General features: G+C 44.1%; 1 protein-coding gene across 4 annotated transcripts in view; it reads right to left on the reverse strand.

The window, feature by feature from the left end:
- Positions 1–20004, reverse strand: part of EHF (ETS homologous factor) — a 41978-nt gene extending 21974 nt beyond the window's left edge. The window contains exon 1 of one of the 4 annotated variants that reach the window (XM_050755763.1): positions 19817–20004. Coding sequence is in view for 2 of the 4 variants with exons in the window: in XM_050755766.1 (XP_050611723.1) it covers positions 8560–8622 (63 nt within the window). In the remaining 2 variants the exon portion in view is untranslated. Of the gene's footprint in view, positions 1–8559; positions 8907–19816 lie in introns of those variants that run through there. The other 3 variants (XM_050755764.1, XM_050755766.1, XM_050755765.1) reach the window with 3 other exon arrangements.
- Positions 20005–20248: the final 244 nt, after the last annotated feature.

Raw genomic sequence — 20248 nt, forward strand, 5'->3', positions numbered from 1 at the left:
TAGGGAGAGGAATTCAGCTTTATAGCAGCAATTCATGGAAAATTTTCTGCCTGTTTTGGGGAAATTTTGCATCCTAGGGTATTATCAATGTCAACAGGAGTAAAATTGCCAATCCAGAGGATTTTCAGCCCTTGGCATTCCGTCCCCTAATTTAGCTACCACTCCTCTGGTTCTGTGTAGGGCCTGTGGGGGGGGAAGGGGGGTCTGCAGAAGGCATATGAATATATTCATGTATTCATTTATTCGACAAGTATTTATCAGCCTAGTAATAGGCTGGGCACTATTCTAGGTGCTGGGGAGAGAGCGGTAATTAAAGGCTGAACTAGGCTGCACACAAACATGTATGATGATTATTAGCATCATCATCACTGTTGTTTGGTAAATAATTAGGACTGAAGTCTAAGTAGAAGGTGGAGAAGGAAAGACAGGGTAGGGATGGTGGACATTATAACAGCAAAGAGCCACTGGGTGGGAAGGTAAAAGAGCTGAATTCTATGTCCTGCCACCATGTATTGGAGCTTTGAAGCCAGAAGAGCTGGGGTCAATTCCAGGTCTTCCCACTTACTAGGTTAGTACTCACCCAGATATGTTACCTAACCTCTCAGAACCCCAGTGTTCTCATATGCAAAATGCAGCTAATCATACCTCGTCTGTACATTGGTTGGAGATTAAATGAGTTTCTGTACCTCGAGCACCTGGCACAAAGTAGGGCACGAATACATGTCAGGTGCTCTGATGAGAAGCGTCATTAGCTCTGTGGATAGGCTGAACCAGAAATGACGCTGGGCCTCAGTTTCCCCACTTGAAAATTTAAAGATGGTGACTATACTGATTCGTAAGTTCCCTTTCTGAAAACCTCTTTGATTCTTACCCTCAGAGAAAGAAAACAAACTCATATTAAACCTTCTTTTCTTTTTCACAATAACTGGGCATTTTCCCATCCAGCTTTGTAGAGCAATTGCCCTAAAGCTAAGAAATCAGATTGGGAACTTCAAGGCGAAAGAAAGTCTCTAAGTCCCCAGACTGGGTGGCTGGGGGAAGGAGGGGGGCCCAGGGCCCAGTCTCTTGTTTGCTCAAGGCTGGGCTTGTTCCTTGCTAGCATTTGCTCAACCACAAGCAGTGGAAAGGTTACTGTTTAACCCTGAAAGGGCTGAAGCTCAGAGCCCAGCCCATTTGCAAGGAGGGATTGGTCTTCCAGGCTCAGGGAGGACAGGCAGGGGAGGGCTTCTCTAAAATTCTTTCACAAGGATTTACCTGCGGGGCTGTTTGAAAGTGGTCATTTCAGTGGCAGCACCTGCCTGGGCCAACTATGCTTCCTGACAAACAGAAAGCAAGGTGGCGTGGAGGCTGAGCACGCAGGCTTTGGAGCTGGAGAGATACAGACTCAGATTCCAGTTCCCCTGCTTCCTGTGGGTGACCCTGAGCCAGTGCCAAGTCTGTCTAGCCAAATACATTCTGTTCCTCACTTTCTGTACCTGATAAATGGGAACAATACCAAACTCAAAGGGCTGTAAGAATCAAATGAGGTCATGCACATAGAGAGCTCGGCAAGTAGTGAAAAAAAAAAGAATTTAATAAATGTTGCAGAACAATATGGGCCAGTTCTCCACCTGTGGCCAAATGCCCACAAGCCCCTCTCCTCAGGGCCGACGTCATTTTCCACCCTGACCTTCTGGAAGCATCCAGAACTTCTCCCAACCCGCAGAGATGCCTTTAAGACTATGGGGTGGCAGCTGCCCCATCGCTATCCTCCCACAAAAAGATGGCCTGTGCACAGCCCTGCTCCCTGCTGGCACTCCCTTTCCAAGGAAAAGCAGCCAGCATGGTGAGGGGCCCTTTTTTACAGGGCACATTAAGTGGTTTCCACTCATAAAAGAGTTTGTGTGGCTTAACCCTTAGTGAGTCAGAGTTCACTTGAGCTCACCTGGGCTTGTAAGCAAAGAAGGTCAGAATCTCCAACCAGGCAGGGAGCTGCAAGGCAAGATGTCCTCAGGGTGGGCACATGAGGTCCATGGCCAGTGTAGCTGAAGGCCTTTGGCCAAGTCCTACCCTCCTCTGAGGCACAGTTCTTCAGGTGTAGAGTGAAGACACTTGCCCCCAACAGCCTCACAGGACTGTTGAGATGGAATGAGATCATGGATAACAAATGTGACTTGAGAGTTGTGAAAAAGCCTTGTTATAACCAACTGACCCACACCCCCATATGCTAATGTAGATTTTCTATGGTATATAGTAATTGCTTTCTGGGGTATACAAAGCAATCCTTTTAATTAGAAAGTAGGGGAATTATTGAATGCTCTTATTTCAGCTCCCCACTTTGCCTTCAGCATAGCTTTCATTATTTCTTAAAAAAAAAAAAAAAATACCATCAAATGTGTGGAAGTAGAGATTTCGGAATCTGAGAATCCTGGGTTAGACTCTAGGTCCCATCTTTCAGCCATGTGACCTTGAGCACATTAACCTTTCTGAGCCTCCATTTCTCACACTGGTTTAGAAATGGGAGAGCTGGAGGGGATTGTGGGAGAGTATTCGTGTCTCCTGAGCCTAAAGGCTGTTTTGAAAGATAAATAATTATAGTGGGTCTAAAGGTGTCTTGTCTAGCCCCTGGCAAACATATTCCCTGTCAAAATCAGTTTCCTTTCCCCTCTTTAAACATTAATTCTCAAGGTGTTCCTCTAACACATTTTATTTCTTCCAGGATTGAATCCCCAGTTCAGAGCCTAAGTGAGAATGACTCTATCCTGGGAATCAAAAGGAAGCTGGGAAAAGAACTTGCTTCTCCCCATCTTCTGCTGGAGGCAGGACCCTCGGATTGGGAGGCAGAGGAGGAATCCTCAGTCGCCCTAGGTTGTGGTTAAAAGCAGAGTTTCTCAACCTCTCCACCACTGAAATGTGGACAGTCCTTTCTGTGGGGGCTGGCCCGTATATTGTAGGATGTTTAGCAGCACCCCTGGCCCCTACCCTCTAGATGCCAGCAACACCCCCTCCACGCACACCATGTCCCCGAGGCAAAAACCACCCCCAGTGGAGAATACTGGTTAAAAGCTTGTGGAGGCAAACAGCTCAGGCTTTGCTCTTACTGATGTGACAAACTTGGGCTGTCCTTTAGCCTTCCTGGACTTCCATTTCCTCTCCTGGGGAATAGGCATAGACTTGCTGGAGGGTTAAATGAGACAAGGCACCTCAAAGGCCACAGCAGAGTGCCTGGTACCTATAGAGTAATTGCCTGATCTATGAAGGTTTAAGAGAATACACTGGGTATCAGAGCCACCTTTGTCTGTTCCCAGGTGGTATATATTCTGGAGAGGTAGTATAAATTATTACCTGGGCTATTAAAAACTGCACACACGCAAAGAAAAACTATACCTTTTATTTCAAACTCAAAGAGTGGAGTGTGACCAGGTACGGTGGCTCACGCCTGTAATCCCAGCCCTTTGGGAGGCCGAGGCGGGCGGATCACTTGAGGTCAGGAGTTCGAGACCAGCCTGGCCAACATGGTGAAGCCCCGTCTCTACTAAAAATACAAAAATTAGCTGGGTGTGGTGGTGCATGCCTGTAATCCCAGCTACTTGGAGGGCTGAGCCAGGAGAATCGCTTGAACCCAGGAGGCAGAGGTTGCAGTGAGCCGAGATCATGCCCCTGCACTCCAGCCTGGGCAACAGAGCAAGACTCTGTCTCTAAAGAAAAAAAAAAAAAAAAAGGAGTGAAATGAAATGTAGATTATCCCGAGATTTTTTTTTCATATATATTCCCCTATCCTTTTTTATAGGTAGGAACAATTGGAGGGAACTGTGTTTGATTTTGAGTCACGACTGATTGTCCAGAGGTTGACATTTGTCCCAAACTTCACCTGTTTGTGTAAGACCCACAGCTGTGGGGCAGAACTGTACTCTTTATTTGAAGAGAAGAGCCCTGTGTGCTACCCGATAGACTGAAGAACTGGCGAGTACATCATGCCAGGCTTCTTGCCAGGACATATTTAACCTTAGGCAGCAAGTCCCCTACAACGTGCCATCAGCTCCCCTAATATTATGGGCCACTGGGGTTTGGCCAATCTGAAATTCTTTTTCCAGCAAGAAAGCACTGTTCTGTGCTGAATGGCCACAGCCTGGGACATGGCAGGAGATAGGCCAGCCTCCGCCTCTCACTTCTTTTAAGGGCAGTTTCAGGTAAACACAAACTCCCACAGTGCCCTGAGTTGCTAAGGACTTGGACCACTTCTGCACCAGTCACACACAGAGACACATCCCAGCCCCCTGTGCCTTCTTCTCCTGGCTTGCTTTGTCGAGGGCTTGCTTTGTCGAGGGCTTGCTTCCAGAAAAGCACCACCCTGACCACCATGCACAGCCTTGACCAATGAAGGGGAGCAGGGAGAGCATTTGGTCTAACCTGAAAGTTTAAGAGTCTCCTGTTTTGGCTGCTGGTCAGTAGCAAATATGGGCATAGCAGAAAAGCAGCCTAGTGGTGCCGCATGTCTTGAGGGAAACTCTTAAGCGAATAAGGGCTCATGATTCAAACGGCCAGGGTTGAAATCTTGGTACTATGGCTTGGTGGGCTATGTTGACCTTGGAGAATTTCTATCCTCTCTACCGCCTCAGTTTCCCCACATAACAAAATTCCACTTTGGAACGTGGAGCTGATATGAGGATTAAATGAGATTGTTTGTAAAGTCACCAGCATAGCATTTCATATGTAGCAAGTGTCTAGTCAATGTCTATGCTTATTAGAGGTTCTGCCCATGAGTCTCTGTTTAAACTGTGTTGGCTGGCACTGGGGGCATCCTCATGGTAGGGGTACACTCCTCAGAAGCAAGATCATTGTTGGGAGCCCCAGGCTCTGGAGTTACATGGCCACAGTTCAAATCTTGGCTTTGCCAATTTCCTAATGGGGCAAGCTTGGACAAGTTATTTAACTTCTTGGGACCTGAGTTTCCTCGTCTATAAACTAGAGATGATATGAAAAGCGTTGTTGAAAGACAACAATGAAATTATACCTGTAAAATGCTTGGAAAAGCATGACACATAGTAAATATTTGATAAGTGTTTGCTGGTTTTTAAATAATAATCATAATCATACTTGTAGTTTCTATTTTATTGAACACTTAAGGAGGAAATTAGAGCCAAGTTCATTTCAAGCGAGGCTTCAACGCTCTCTTATCCGTACTGTCTTCTCCAGTTCCAGCTGACTGGCACAGTCGAGCCTAGGACTAGATCTTATGCCTCCCCACTCCCTATCCTGAGAGCTGCTGTGAAGACGCACCATTAGGGCTGAGCTATAAACAGCGGGGCTTGGACCCTGCTTGCAGAAGCCATGATGTTTCCCTCTGACTGGGCACAGTTCTTATCCAAAGGATGAAAGCCATCCCTCCTGCCCCCCTTTCTCTCACCAGACACACTGTCAAGGCTGCCAAGAGCAGTGGTAAGGCATATGCTCCTAAACTCTGTGTTGTCAAAGGCTATGCACTACCACATACCATGGCTGGTTTGCAGGTGCAAAAAAAAAAAGACCAGGAAGAGCAGCATGTCATCTAAAACACAAGCCCCTGGCAGAGAACGGCTGACCATTTCTCCATCCTCCGAGTCCCTTAGCACAGAGAATGCTCAAATACTGCAAAGAATACGGTTTGCTACTTGGGAGGCTGAGGCAGGAGAATCGCTGGAACCCGGAAGGCAGAGGTTGTGGTGAGCCGAGATTGCGTCATTGCACTCCAGCCTGAGCAAAAAGAGTGAAACTCCATCTCAAAAAAAAAAAAGAATAAGGTTTGGGATTGGGACTGGGGTTGATAGGGACAGATACGCAAGAAGAACCCCTGGGCCACTGGCAGGGAGCTGGAACCACACATCCCAAGGCCCAGGAGGCTCTGCTCAGCCTTGGGATTCCTAACAAGCCCAAGGACTGCTCCACTGGCCTCCCTTCTTAAATATACAGAGCAAACCTCCCAGAAGAGACCAACACAGGCCAGCTTGGGCCTGCTCAGTTACAGGGAGGTCTTTCTTTTGCTCAGTGATGGGGCTATTTAGACTCAGGATTGAACACTTTAAAAATAATAATAATAATAACTATATTATAGTAATTAGGACTTACTGAATACTTAAAGTGTGCCAGCTCTGCACTGCTGGTTTAAACATATTATCTCAATTAATTCTCACAACAACTCTAGGAGGCATTATGTCATTTAACAGATGGCTTCTCTGAGGCACAAAGGAGTTAGGTGACTTGTTCAAGGTCACACAGTTTAGCAAGGGAAGAGAATTCAAACTCAGACTGTCTTGCAATAAAACCTGGGAACTTGACCACTCTCTGCTGAGAAGAGGGTACTTTGCCAGAGAAGACTCATTCTCACTTTGACCCCCATTCTAGACATGGTCATAGCATTCTCCCTGGACCATCTGCTGCCTTACACCTTTATCAAGTTTACATACATATTATATATATACACATATTCATATGCCTGCATATATACATGCATGCATATATAATGTAAATTATCCCCCTATGACTCAATAAAGTTATTTTAATTTTGTGTTTGGGAAATAGACTGGTCCATAATTACTTATGCTTTACCTGAATCAGACCTCAGGCCAGAGAGCATGGTCTGCTCCTGCTGCAAGGGTGAAGGAACACTGGGAGCCACCAGGGCCACAGAGCAGATCTTAACCAGGGCTCACACCTGCGTTCCCTGTCCCCAGCCTCAGGGGACTGAGAGTCAGGGCCACCATCAGCCATCTTCCTAGCTCCCTTATTCATCCAACCACATCATCACCAAACTGCCGCAGAACTGGCTGTCATGTGGGCATCTTTACTCCTGAAGCCAAAGAAGCAATTAGTCCTTTTAAATAATTACTTTTGTGATGACAGTGATACCGACACCATTCTCAGTCCTTAATCAAAGTTACCAGCAGGTAAATTCACAGCATTTGCCCTAAGGATGTTGCAACAGCTTACTGACTTCCTGTTTCAATATGACTGTCGTTTCAAAGGACCACTCCCAAATAAGAGAAAAAAAAAAAAATCATGTACATGTGAAAGGCAACTGAATATAATACAGACAATCATTTGTGTTTTTACAAATGAATTGAATTATGAATCAAGCTTGGGGAATGTATTTGATTCTCTTGGGATTACATCACAGATAATTTCATAGCCTTATAATGTGTTTTGAAACAGACATTTTTCACGTTCCCAGGGGCAACATCTGAAGTATTATTGCTGGGGTTTCAAGGGTTTTCATGACCAATAATGCGGCACTGGGAGGCCAAGTCTGGATCCATTATAGGTACAATTTATTGACTGTAAGCCATTTGGAAATATACATAGTACGCTGATCTTTATCAGTCTTGGTGTCAGACCCAGGCTAGGCGGCACACACTGACAGTGGCAGGCACCCAAGTTGATCAAAAGACAAGCTTGCCTAAGATGACCCCCAGGGCCTTTATCAAACCCATTCAGATATGATAAAGTAAGAATGGGGCAAGCTTCGGATTGTAAAAGGTCACAGAGGCTTTTGAGGCCTCAAAAGAAGCTTTGCCTCTCCTCTTCTTCCAAACATTTACATCTTCCTGGTTTTGCTTGTTTTCTGTGGGCCTCTGTGGACAACCTATCACTATATTATTTGCCAACTTGAAATAAAATAGGTCCTAATGCTCAGTACCCCCATATTGTTAGATTCAACAATGTTTGATTGCTGAAACCCCAGACCTCTAAACTAAAATCTGCATTTCTAAGAACCTCTCTTAATGAAGTCTTGAACACTCTCACCATTGAGATTTTCTGGTCTATAGACTCACCCACTTGGCTCCCTTCCCTTTCCCACCACAAGATGACAAACTCCAGGAGACACCAGCCTTGAAAGAAATGTCCATAAATGCAAGCAAGTCCTTATAAAGTCAGAGAAAAAAGATTCAATGTAGAGAATTCAACCTCTAATCCATCTGCAGATAGCCTACTGTTACATTATTTGCCAACTTGAATTAAAGCAGGTAATTGCTTAGTTCTATTAATACCAAATGGGCAAATTCAGCAATGATTGGATACTTAAAAGTATGAGTCTCTGAAGGCCAAACAGACAAATCTGGTCCCAGAATATAGCGCTTGCAGAGGATCTCTCTGATGGTTACTTCCATCAGGAGGACCTCAAGGCTGGCCAAGCCACCCCTTACCCCATCCCACCCCCATCTCAGTCCTTCAAAAGATTACTTAATTACCCTGGACTTAAGCCCTCATACCCAAGACAGTCTCTCAGCCTTTAGCAGAAGGAAACTATCACCTAGAAATGCTTATCCAGCCATTACAATATTGTCTCAGACCCTCTGTAATTCATATATATTTACCAAGTGTCTACTAGATTCCAGGCACTTTGCTAGGTGCTGGGGACACAATAGTAAATAAAACATAGACGCTGCCCTACCCTGATGGACTATTCACAAGGACACGGCTTCCAAAACAATAGTGGCTCCTTCCAAAATCATCTGAGCTCATTCCCCACCTCCTGTTGTGAATGGAATGGGGCAAGAGCGGAGAGAGCCAGGCAACCCTCTCTGGCATTTGAGAATGACCAACCTTGAAAAGTATTTCAACTAGTCTTAAAAGCAGGACCAATCCTCTTCTCTCCGGCAACCCCATGCCCTTGCCTTCACAGAAAACTCTGACTAGGACGTGGAGTTGGCAGACAGGATAATGCTTCTGGGTTTCACAAAGCAGCCTGAGCCAAAACCAATCTCCACTCAGGGCAGAATAAAGCAGTGGGTTGTCCGGATGGCTGAATGTCTCTCTCCAAGACAATGGTGTGTTTATGTGTAGGAGGGTCAGAAGCAGGTTGTTAACATAAAACCCACCGTAAACAGAGCTGTTAATTCAGTTGCTGGCAGGGGCTTCTGTTATCTTCTGAATACCTCCCAGAGGGTATAAGCCCTACCGTTTCATTTGAGTTGGCAGCAGAGTTATTTTTTTGCACCTGTTGCTCTGCTCCGATAACAACGCAGTTAAGCATTGATTTGTAGGAAAATAAACAGAAAAAGGCAAAGAAAGGCATCTGCCCAAACAGCCTGAGCTGGTTTGACTGAGTGTTCATGCCAATTTGTTTTTCCTATAAAAAACCAAAGAAAAACCTGCATTTTCAGTTTGGATGCTACATTTCCACTCCCTTAATATAAAAGAGGGTATCAAATAGGCCAGAGGGAGCTGGCAAGGCTGAGAAGCCAGAAGACACTGTACTTTTCCATTGGCTGGTTCTGTGAGGGCACTCAGGGGTGTCCAAGGTCTGCAGAGTGACATGGCCAGCCTCCAGCCAGCCCAGGTTCAGATCACAAATCAGATTAACAAGGGCAGAGAAAAGACTGCTGGGATACGATCGAAACCAAAACCACACTCTTCCAAATGGTTGACTTCCAAAAGTCAATACAGTTTAGGGAGTAGGTGTAGTCTCTAGGTTACCTCCTAAAGTGGAGGCTCAGTGTACCCAGATCTCAGCCTAGCTTCTCCCCCAGACATCCTACATCCAGCCCTGGGCAAAGAGCATAATTTGAAAACCCTTAGTTCCCAGTCCACAGTTTTCCCATCGCATAAATGAGGCTAGCCACACCTACCTCAGAAGCGGGCTGTGTAGACCCACTCATCTCCTGCCAAGAGATTTGAGGTCTCAGGTCCCAGGTAGAAAGGGCCTGAGATGTGCTAGATGTGATTTCTGTCCTAATCCAAGCATCATCACATGCTCACTTCTCATTAATTTGTCAATGTCACATGATAAGCTAAGTCCAAAAAGGGCCACAAGGAGTTAAACAAATCGCCTAAATGGAGATCATGAACAACATTAATTAAGCAATGGCATCAGCACTCAGCCTTCAGCACACACAGTCAGAGGGAGTTTTTGAATATCTCTTTTTGGCCAGGCGCAGTGGCTCATGTCTGTAATCCCAGCACTTTGGGAGGTCGAGGCGGGCATATCACTTGAGGTCAGGAGTTCGAGACCAATCTAGTCAATATGACGAAACCCCGTCTCTACTAAAAATATACAAATTAGCCATGCATGGTGGCATGTGCCTGTAGTCCCAGCTACTTGGGAGACCGAGGCAGGAGAATCACTTGAACCCAGGAGGGGGAAGTTGCAGTGAGCCAAGATTGTGCCACTCATTCCCAGCCTGGGCAACCAAGTGAGACTCCATCTCAAAAAATAAAATAAAATAAAATAATATAATATCCTTTTTAAGCTTTGTAGAAGAAAGCACAATCAAGGCAACATGCAACATTTCCGCAGACAAATACCTTGGCCCAATTTTCTGAGGGCCGTGGGGGATTCATTACTACCAGACCACTGGCTTCATGGGGGAGGGGGGCTTATGACAGTGGGGAATGGCCTCAGAAATGTTGCCTCTCCAGGAGCATTAAGAACTGGGTGTTCCTACAGGGGAGGGATATGACTGGCTGAGTGTTCCCAGGCATTCTTGTCATGAGCAGCGTAGGGAGTGGAGTGCTTAGAACCAAATCGGGCAGCAGAAAAATAAAAGATTTAACAACACCTTTAGTTGACTGAAAAATAAATAAGACCAACTGTGCAGGAATGTGGGAAGGGTGGAGGACGGTAAGGGGTGGGGATTGGAGCCAGGGAGGGGTCAGGATGGACTAGGACAATGGATTGGACCATTTCAAGAGTCAAGTTTCCTCATAGGAAAAGACCAAGATGTTCAAGTCAAGGAAAGAGCAACAGCCCCCAGCTCAGAATCTTGAAAACCACATAATTGCAAAACAACAACAAAAACTATGACAGTGATAATAGTTCATATTTGTTGAGGGTTTAAAACGTGCTAGAAATAGAACTAGGCATTACCTGAATTACCTCATTTAATCCTCACAATAACCCTGAATGTTAGTACTAATATTAGCACCAACAGAGACAGGTTAAGCAACTTTTCTAAAGATATAAAGCTAGCAAATGGACTGGATATATTACAATAAGTGTACTTGGGAAGGGGTGGGGAAAGCAACATAATTCTTTTGAAATTACTTGAAAATGGATCCTTGTGTTTCTAAAGAGAAGGAGGATGTCTGTTAGGACCTCATACTTTCAATTTCAAAATTGAGATCCTTTAAGCACGGTTCCCACAACTTTTTCCCCCAAATATAAATAGGAGACATATTGATCATCCTTGTGCCCTAATACAGAAGCTCCCTTTCAGTGCAAATCAGTCTGGATGCTACAGAAACACCACTTCACAGCCACTCAAACCCATCTATCAGAACTTCAGTCTGGCTTCCCATTGGAGGCCCCAGATTGACTCAGGGGTTAGGATTGGCTGCCTGAAACCACCTCAGACTTATTAGCCATGATAAAAGAGCAGTAATAACAGGAAGAAAAAAAAAACTTGAAAAATGAAGGGTGAATTATGGCTCTTTTGGAAGAGCACCTGATGTCTTAGCCATCACAGATTTGTCCTGATGACAGGCTTGCTTGTGTTATGAACATCACTGACTGACCAGAGAAAGACCATGAAAATGTTATTGGGGAAGCCTGAATTCCATCCCTGAGACAAAGAAATTGAGGAAAAGTCTTCACTTCTTCCACCATCACTACGTCCATGACCCTGTTTTGAACAATGGAACAATCTATAAAAACCTAGCCCTAAAACACCACCAGAACTTCATGAGACTTATTTCATTAGCATTCTTGCAGCTCAAGAAGCAAATAACATCTGAATTTTCTTACAAGTTAGACGACCTCTTCTTTAGAAGTAGAGTTTTCCTTTTATAGCGATAATCATTCAATAGCAGTAGGCAAGAAAGCCAAGTTTGTTTTTAGATCCTTCCTATGAGAACACTAGACTCATGGCATACCAGGTCTCATATTTCCTTCCAGATCAGACTTTATTCTGCTTCTCCTGGCTCACTGGTTTATGCAGCAAGCCCTCTGGAAAACAAAATCATGAAAAACCCACCAGTATTGCCAGCAACTCCCTACCAGAAAGGTTTTTCAAGGAATTAAATCCCTTCCAGGCAGTTATTCAGCTATCCTTCCAGTTGTTTGGAGGAAACCTTTGGAGCTCAAACAAAACCGTAAAACTCACTAACTCAAAAATGACATCCTCTCTCCTCAACAGGCCGTAGCTTCCTACCAGAGGTTGCGTGGCTGAGCCTGATGAAAATGAGGAGGGGGCTCTCTGCAGCAGCTTCCCAGACTCCCAGCCCCGGGAGCTGTCATACATTCCATTTCACCACAACCAGAGGCAGGACCAGCTACGTCATTTGCAGAGCTCAGTGTAAAAGGAACATGCAGGGCCCTTTGTTCAAAACTTATGAAGAATTTCAAGATGGCAACAGCAGAGCCTTAAACCAAACACGGAAACTTTCTAAGCATGGGGTCCTGTGGAACTGCACGAGTTGCACACTCGTGACATCAACCTTCTCCAAGGGGTCAGTAACCACATTGGCCTTCACCCGTACCCATGTTTCATTACCGTGGGTGGGCAGGGGTCTCTTCTGTCTTTGTTCCATGGACTACCTCCTGAGGTTGTTGGGAGGATTAAACTAAACATGACATTGAACAGGCCTGTAACCACCTGGCTTACAGCAGGCACTCAACAAATTACCATTATCATTCTTATTATCATCTTCATTATGCCAAAGTCTCTTCACAACTCCAAGGCTACCCATAGGCAGGAACATATGGGAAGATCATATTCCCCTTTTGGCAGAGACCATCTACCAGCTGGTGCTGTTCAGAAGTCATTTCGTTAGTCGTGTGTGAGAGAATGCTGTAAATGAGGTGTTCTTAACCTTTCAACTGTACGATGGATCTGTTTTTTCATCTAATGAGGCCTACAGGCCTCTTCTCAAAATAATATTTTTACATGACAGAGTAAAATATTATAAGATTAAAAAGAAACTTTGTTTTAAAAGACAATGTCAAAATACTTTTTAAAATAAATGCATATCACATGCTGGTGCAAAAGTAATTGCAGGGTTTTTAAATTTTTTTGAGACAGAGTCTCACTCTGTTGCCCAGGCTGGAGTGCAGTGGTGTGATCTCAGCTCACTGCAGCCTCTGCCTCCTGGGTCCAAACGATTCTCCTGCCTCAGCCTCCCAAGTAGCTGGGATTACAGGTGTGTGCCACCACCACACCCATATTTTTAGTAGAGATGGAGTTTTGCCATGTTGGTCAGACTGACTATTTTTGTAATTACTTTTAATGGCAAGAACCACAATTAATTTTGCACCAACCTGATAACAATATATGTGCTTCTTCATTAATACATTAAATAAGAATATCTACCTAGTGCAAATCTAACTTGATATCAAATACCCACATTTTGTGATATATGTAATAGGTGTAATAAGACATGAAAATGTGATTTCTCTTGGTGACAGTCACAGTTGCAGTTAATACTACCATGGAGTTTTGCCTACATTCATATTGAAAGAAAATATTAAATTCTAGTTAGAGAGTATTGAAAATAAAGACGATTTTTTTTTACATCCAAGTTCACAGAACCTGAATTTACCCTTGGACCCCAGGTTAGGGATCCTTGCTGTTTTACTAATAACAAGAACTACTTGTTCAATTCAAATGGACTCTAGAAACCACATTTGCATGACCAGAAACCTCATTTGAATAATTTACCAAGAGGTAGACCCCAGAGTGCCTGGGCAAAAGAAGTAATTTTTTTCCCCAAAGCCTCTAGAATGCCCAAGATTCAAGACCTCAGCATCAGTGGTCAGTAGACATCTGGAGACTTGATCAAGAATTTTAGAGGTGGGCAATAGTATACTCACTCCTAAAAGCTAGTCATGTGAACTGCCTGGAGGAGAATCAGTATTTTCTGCAGGTCTCTATGTGCCAGGCATCAGGACACAAGGACAGGAACGTGCTGTGTACCCAATCACCCCAGGTCTCCCAGGACCTCCTTGGTGATGGTTTGCAGCTGACTCAAAACAAGGTTCAATTTGGAGGTCCCCTCTTAATATGGTTCATCCATCTCCCTGCTACCCACCTTCCCAGTAAAAACCCTATTGCATTTCTTTCCCAAGGTCACAGTGAAGAACCAACGTTGATCTCTACACACACACACACACACACACACACACACACACAACCAAAATCCCGGAATTTAATACACATTCACTCTGACCCAACAGAAACTCACTGAAAACACCCAAATTGAAGATTTCCCTTGATGTCCATTCCACAAATTACTAATTTTTACTCACAAGGTTTTGTTCGGGTGCTTTCACATTCTTTGTTAATTTAATCCTTACAACGGCCCAGTGCAGTAGACGTTATTAACTCCATTTGCCAGATGAGAAAATTTAGATGCTACAGCTTATATAACTCACTCAAAGTCATTCAACTATCCAGTGGTAGAGTCCAACTTGAGCTCAGATATCTGGACTCTAAGTCCAGTGTTCTTCACACCACATCTCAGCAGTTTCCAAGCCATAAAATCTCTTAGCCTTCTACCCCTTCAGATACACATGCAGTCAAATTTTACTCCATCAACATTCCTTGACCCATGGCCTTCTGCCTACTGGAATTAAGATGACTAAAAGGTGAGCTAGCTGCACTCTAATTTTCTAAGTGGGCATGATCGAGACAGAGGCTGAATTTAGAGTCAAATCTAGAGTACACTGCAAAGACAAAGCAAGTTTTATCATTAGTCAGCGTCATGACAAGATTGAAAATTGCTCTCATCTTTCAGACTCTGCTCACCTTATTGTCCAGAATATATCATCGGCCATACTGAGGAGATTTTTTTTAAGGTTCCTGAGAAGAAGCCTGGAATAACCTCCACAAGATGACCATATTTTCCAGTCTCCATTACTCTATTCAAAAAGTAGAAGATCCTCTTCTTATTCCAGGAAAAGCTCAACAGACTTTTGGGGGACGTTGTATCAGGCTGAGAAAGGGCTGGACAGGCAACCGAAATTTTTTGAAGCCACAATTGGGCCAATAAGAGCCCCCCCCCCCAAGATTATTTATTGTGCTTCTGTGATAGAAAGTGGGGTGGAGAAGCAGCTATGAAATTTTATGTTCATAATTACAACAACATCAAAGAAAAAGGACATTGAGACAGGGTCATACAAAAGTAAAAATAAGTTGTTATGGTAAAATGGCAGGGTTAATGAAGTGGTCTATTAGTCTAAAAATCCAACTATTACAATAGGCATTTTGGTTTCTTTTTATTTTTGGCTTTGTTTTAATCAGAAAGCACATCTTGTATGCACTTATACTGGCCATATTTTAAATAAGTAGGCAAGTACCCCTAATAACAACTAAGATGTTTCTGAGTAAAGAAGTGAGGAAGGCTCCAAGGGCCAGGGTGTGCGGCAAGATAGGAGGAGGAGAGATAATGTGGACCAATTGACCAGAACAAGGGGCCCAGCCCTGTAAAACAAACCGAAGACAGAATGTGGTTAGGTGCTTGTGAAATAAGTTTTCATAGGAGTATTTTACAGGATGTCTCTTTTAAAACAAGGTCAATTAAAACCCCAGGAGCCTCTTTAAATGGGCCACCCTGCTTGGTCCTGTTGCAAGTTCTGGTTTCTCCAGATATAAGGTTGAGGCTTTCTGGGTACATCAGGGTCTCCAGGTTAGGGTGCTCAATGTTTAGGTCAGCCACAGGCTTTTCCTCTAGGAGAAGTGAGTCCACATACATTCGAGCTACTCAATAAGCCATGGATAATCAGTCAAGCAAGCTCATCAGTACCATACAAACTCAGTAGACACCATGAGTGCCTAAATGTCCATTTTCTGGCAGGTTGCTTTGGCGTTTTATGGAAGATACCAGTAGAGCACCTGCCCCTGTGCTTACATGGTTCCCTGCCATCACAAAACAGTCTGTTTCGTCCACTTCTACATTCCCACCAGCTTGAGACACATGAGGCAAATTGACACAGCTGGGATGTTGTCATGGGAGTGGATTCTAACATCCCTAATAAAGGCTCCAGGTGTCAAATCTTAGTACCTCCACTAGGTATAGCCCTTAGCCAAAATTCTGAAGGCCCTAAAGAATCCATTTAAGGGCTCTTGCTAACCTTTGCTGCCTCATCCTTAGAAGGCTTCTCCCACCTGTTCTCAGTTCTCACAGATTCGTGCTTATCCTGCCGACCCCCAGGCACTCCCACCACTCCCAATCACCACAGCCAAAGAATCTGAGGGTTAAAATGGATCTTAAAGATGATTAGGCTCAAATCCTTTTGTCCAGAGGTGGAAACTAAAGCTTGGCAAAGGAGAACGTGTGCTCTGGGCCACATCGCTCTGCCAGTGCTAGAAGACCAGTTCCCTAGACTACTGCCTGGGTACCGCCTCACATCCCACCTTCCCTGCACTGTGCTCCCATCACTCCAAAGCTGGAGTTCAAAATTCTTCAGGGAAGATTCTTAAATAAATATTTCCACCCCCCTCTGAAGTATAATAAACATTGTAGCAAATAACTCTGAGGGATCCCTGGAAATCTTTACTTCAGCACATCCTGGCTTCCGGACATCAATGCCGTTTAGCTTGAAACTATGTCCCACCCTAAGAATAGCTGTGGTGAGGAGCCATTCTCCTCACTGTACTGTTTGTTTCCTGCACAGCTTAGTAGCTTGGCCCTTTGAAACCTGTTCAATTTAAGTAAACACGTTTTTAATAACAACACGATTGTTTGCTCATTAGAACAAATCTATTATTTTAAAATCATATTCCTAAAAATTAGATCTGAAAAGTGTCAAATAAAGTTAATTATCTATGCCCTCCTTTCAGTTATACAGCAAGAGATTTAAGAGAACCTGGGCAAGGTGTGGCTGCCCTCCTGCATCTGTCTTCAGATGGCGATCCCTGCCACAGACCCGGCTTACCCAAGCTGAAAGCCACAGCGCCGCGTTCGGTTTCCCAGTAACAAAGGCAGGGTGAGAATGTGGTCTCTAGACACCCAGGCTACAGTGGAGCCAATGCCTCCCAACCAGGGCCCCACCCACAGCAGAAATGAGTGTCACGTCGACTCTACCAGAGAGCGATCTTAACAAGAGAAATGGGCTGAAACGGCAGCAACACGGTATCCCTGAAAATCAGGTTCAAGCTTTAGATTGAGTTCCTTAAAACCACGACATTGCTTCTCAAGTGTGTTAGCAGATTCTGCCACGAGATTCTTGCTCGCCACCCGACCCCTAACCCAGAGGTCTTTGTAATCACATCTGTATGAAAGGGCATAGAGATGACTCCATCTGGAGGAAGGGAGAAAAGACAGTAACTTCTCAATTATATAAACTTCTGTGTCTGTGCTTGATACTGTGACATGAAGCAGGGTCTTGCCCTGGGCTTTCAGAAAAGCAAGATGGTCGAACAATCACAACCCAGTGCTCAAATCCCCAAATTTGTGGAGATTGGGTGGGGCGGGGGCATGGGAAAGATATGGAGGAAATAAAACATCGCAAGATTCCAGAAAGTGAAATTCTACTTCCTTAGAAGTGAACTTTGGCCAAAAGCACTCACGTTCTGACCTGAGACCCAATAGGAGTTCCTTACAGTTTCCAATTCGCTAATTGAATTCAACCTAGTAAACCTTTTAACCTCTCAGTTTCCATTTTGTCTCATACCTTAAAGGAGTCAGAAAGATATTGAAAGAAGATCAGGGTAAAGTTGGTCAATTAATGGGAGCATTTAGGGTACCCATAAACATGGAATCGCAAGTGGGAATGTAATAAGGCTTTCCTGATGTCCACAAAGGTCAAAGACACTTCCATTGAGAGATCACATAATAGATTAAAAATGAAAACAATACGGCTGGGCACGGTGGCTCAAGCCTATAATCCCAGCACTTTGGGAGGCTGAGAAGGGCGGATCACCTGAGGTCAGGAGTTCAAAACCAGCCTGGCTAACATGGTGAAACCCCGTCTCTACTAAAAATACAAAACTTAGCCGGGCATAGTGGTGAGCACATGCAATCCCAGCTGCTCGGGAGACTGAGTTGGGAGAATCACTTGAACCTGGGACGTGGAGGTTGCATTGAGCTGAGATCACGCCACTGCACTCCAGGCTGGGCGACAGAGAGATACTCCGTCTCAAAAAAAAAAGCCCAAAAAGGATTGTTTGAATTTAACAAATAGGTGCTTTTTAACCAAAGAAAAAGAACAAATACAATTGATTTTGAGCCTTTCCATAACAAATGAGGCCTGAATCAAACACATCACCCTACCCACACTACCTTGAAAGTTCTTGATGAAGGCCACCGTCTTGCATGGTTATGTAAGAGAACTTACAGCGCAGCTATTCCCTCAAAGTGACTTTCATTTAAAATGCCTCTCTAAAATATTTTGGAAACATAGTGAAGTATTGTCTCCATTACATTTATTATTTTTTCAAGTTCAACTACAGACCTCCAAATGACTCTCAATTTGCATTCCATCATGGTTTTTAAATACCATTAGCCATTGGTGTGAAAATAGTGTTGTCTATGTGACTCCGTATTACAAGAAGATGGAATTGGTGAGTTATTTCATCGTCCTGGAATTTTAGGTCACAAAAAGAAGAAAAGTGGATCCTCTGCAAACTCCAAATGCAGCTATTAAAGTCATTCTTAAAATCTCTTAAGAGCCTTTTCTGATAGTATCTCCTAGCCATGAAACTCTTCCTAATAACGTATCTTCTTCTCTTCTGTTAGAAATAAATTTTTCCCTTGACCCCAGTGGAATTAACACACAGCCACACAGAATCTCTAATTGCGCTTTTACACATTGAAAGACTATCTGAACACATCTTCACCACCATGGCTGCAGAACCAACTCCTGAATTAGACCTTCCATCAGTAAGTTATTGGAATCCATTCGCTCACTGTCTCGCTGTTACGAAGGTGAGTGCAGATAACCAGCAGAGGCCCCTGTGAACTTGGACTCAGAATCATACACTCTCCATCTTAAAAACACACGCTGCCACTATCCTGGAAGCATGGTAAATCAGCAAAGACGGATGGTGAAAATGTCGCTTTCTCACCTCAGTCTGATATTTACCAACAAGAAGTTAATTTCCCACTGTTCCCAGATCAGTCCACACTGGGGCTAACACTTCTCCACAATTTGTCCACGCAAAATCAAAAGAATCCCTGGCTTAGAAGGCATTTGTTGCTGCTGAGTCACAACTGCCTGTCTGATCATAGTCTCCCAAAATGGAGTAAACAAAGGGTTAGTTTGTCCCCTTGTTATACAGTGAAGCCCTGTGCCAAAATTGATTTTTGTTTTTTCTGGATTTTTGTTTTTTTTAGATATTCAGCTCTCCCAATACCCCTGCCTGCCGTGGCTGCCTGGCCACTTTTTCCAGTGTGATTGTGTATATTCTTGCCTATTTCAAGCCATTTTCCAGTCCTGGAACATATTAAAAACAAATTGGCCTTTCCCTATAGCTCATGAGTCAGAAAAATTACCAGCAGAAGATATCTCTAGAAAGCGAGACCGTGTACTCTGAGCCCTAACAGCTACTTAGCCAACCAGTTCTTCACTGAGCTATATCAGAGCCACCTATCTCTAGCTGCCTATTTGTTTCAGAAGAATTCAACCCAGGGGAATGGTTTTGCCACATAGGCATAGGGAAGCAAGGGGGCTTTTAAATTCACAGAGATTAGAAGTCCAAACAATGCAGGAAATTCACAGATAATATCCAAAGTAGCCAGCCTGCCCTCCAAAATAAAATTCTGATTTGACCCAGTGAGGTAAGCCCAGGTAAGGTGAGCTTCACTTCCTGCCAGCCGTCTCCAAGAGTCTCTTCTAGTTTCATCTGTCTGGTTTAAAGCAGGCTTCTCTTTCCACTCAGGTGTTTGGATTCCAGACTCAAAAGAAGTTTTAAAAATCAGGACTTACCTCATTTACCTAAAGATTCTGGGTGGGAAATCCAATAGCTGTGGCTGATGGAGGGGAGGCAGCAGGCTGCAATCTCACCAGCTCCTACAGGGATGGGGCACCACGGGCGTTATCAAGTCTGAGCCCTCATCAGAGTGAAGATAAATGCATATGACAATAATTTTAAATCATTTTGTAGGATGTTAAGCAATAAGCTACCAACCGGGAATTCCCTAAGTCACTTCCCCCTCTTCTGATTGGCTACCTAGCCCTTTAAAAAAATAAAATAAAGGATTACAAACATTGGCTCATTTGCATTTGGCCAACTCACACGTTAGTGTTCAAACAAAACAGGTCTAACCAGGTAATGCCTGTGTCTCAAGAACAGAGAGACAACCTGTTAATGGATGAGGAATTGATTTGGTGGTGACTGTTCTTTTCAGCTCAGAGGCT

The sequence above is a fragment of the Macaca thibetana genome, chromosome 14 (genome assembly GCF_024542745.1).
Source record: "Macaca thibetana thibetana isolate TM-01 chromosome 14, ASM2454274v1, whole genome shotgun sequence".
Classification (NCBI taxonomy): Eukaryota; Metazoa; Chordata; class Mammalia; order Primates; family Cercopithecidae; genus Macaca; species Macaca thibetana.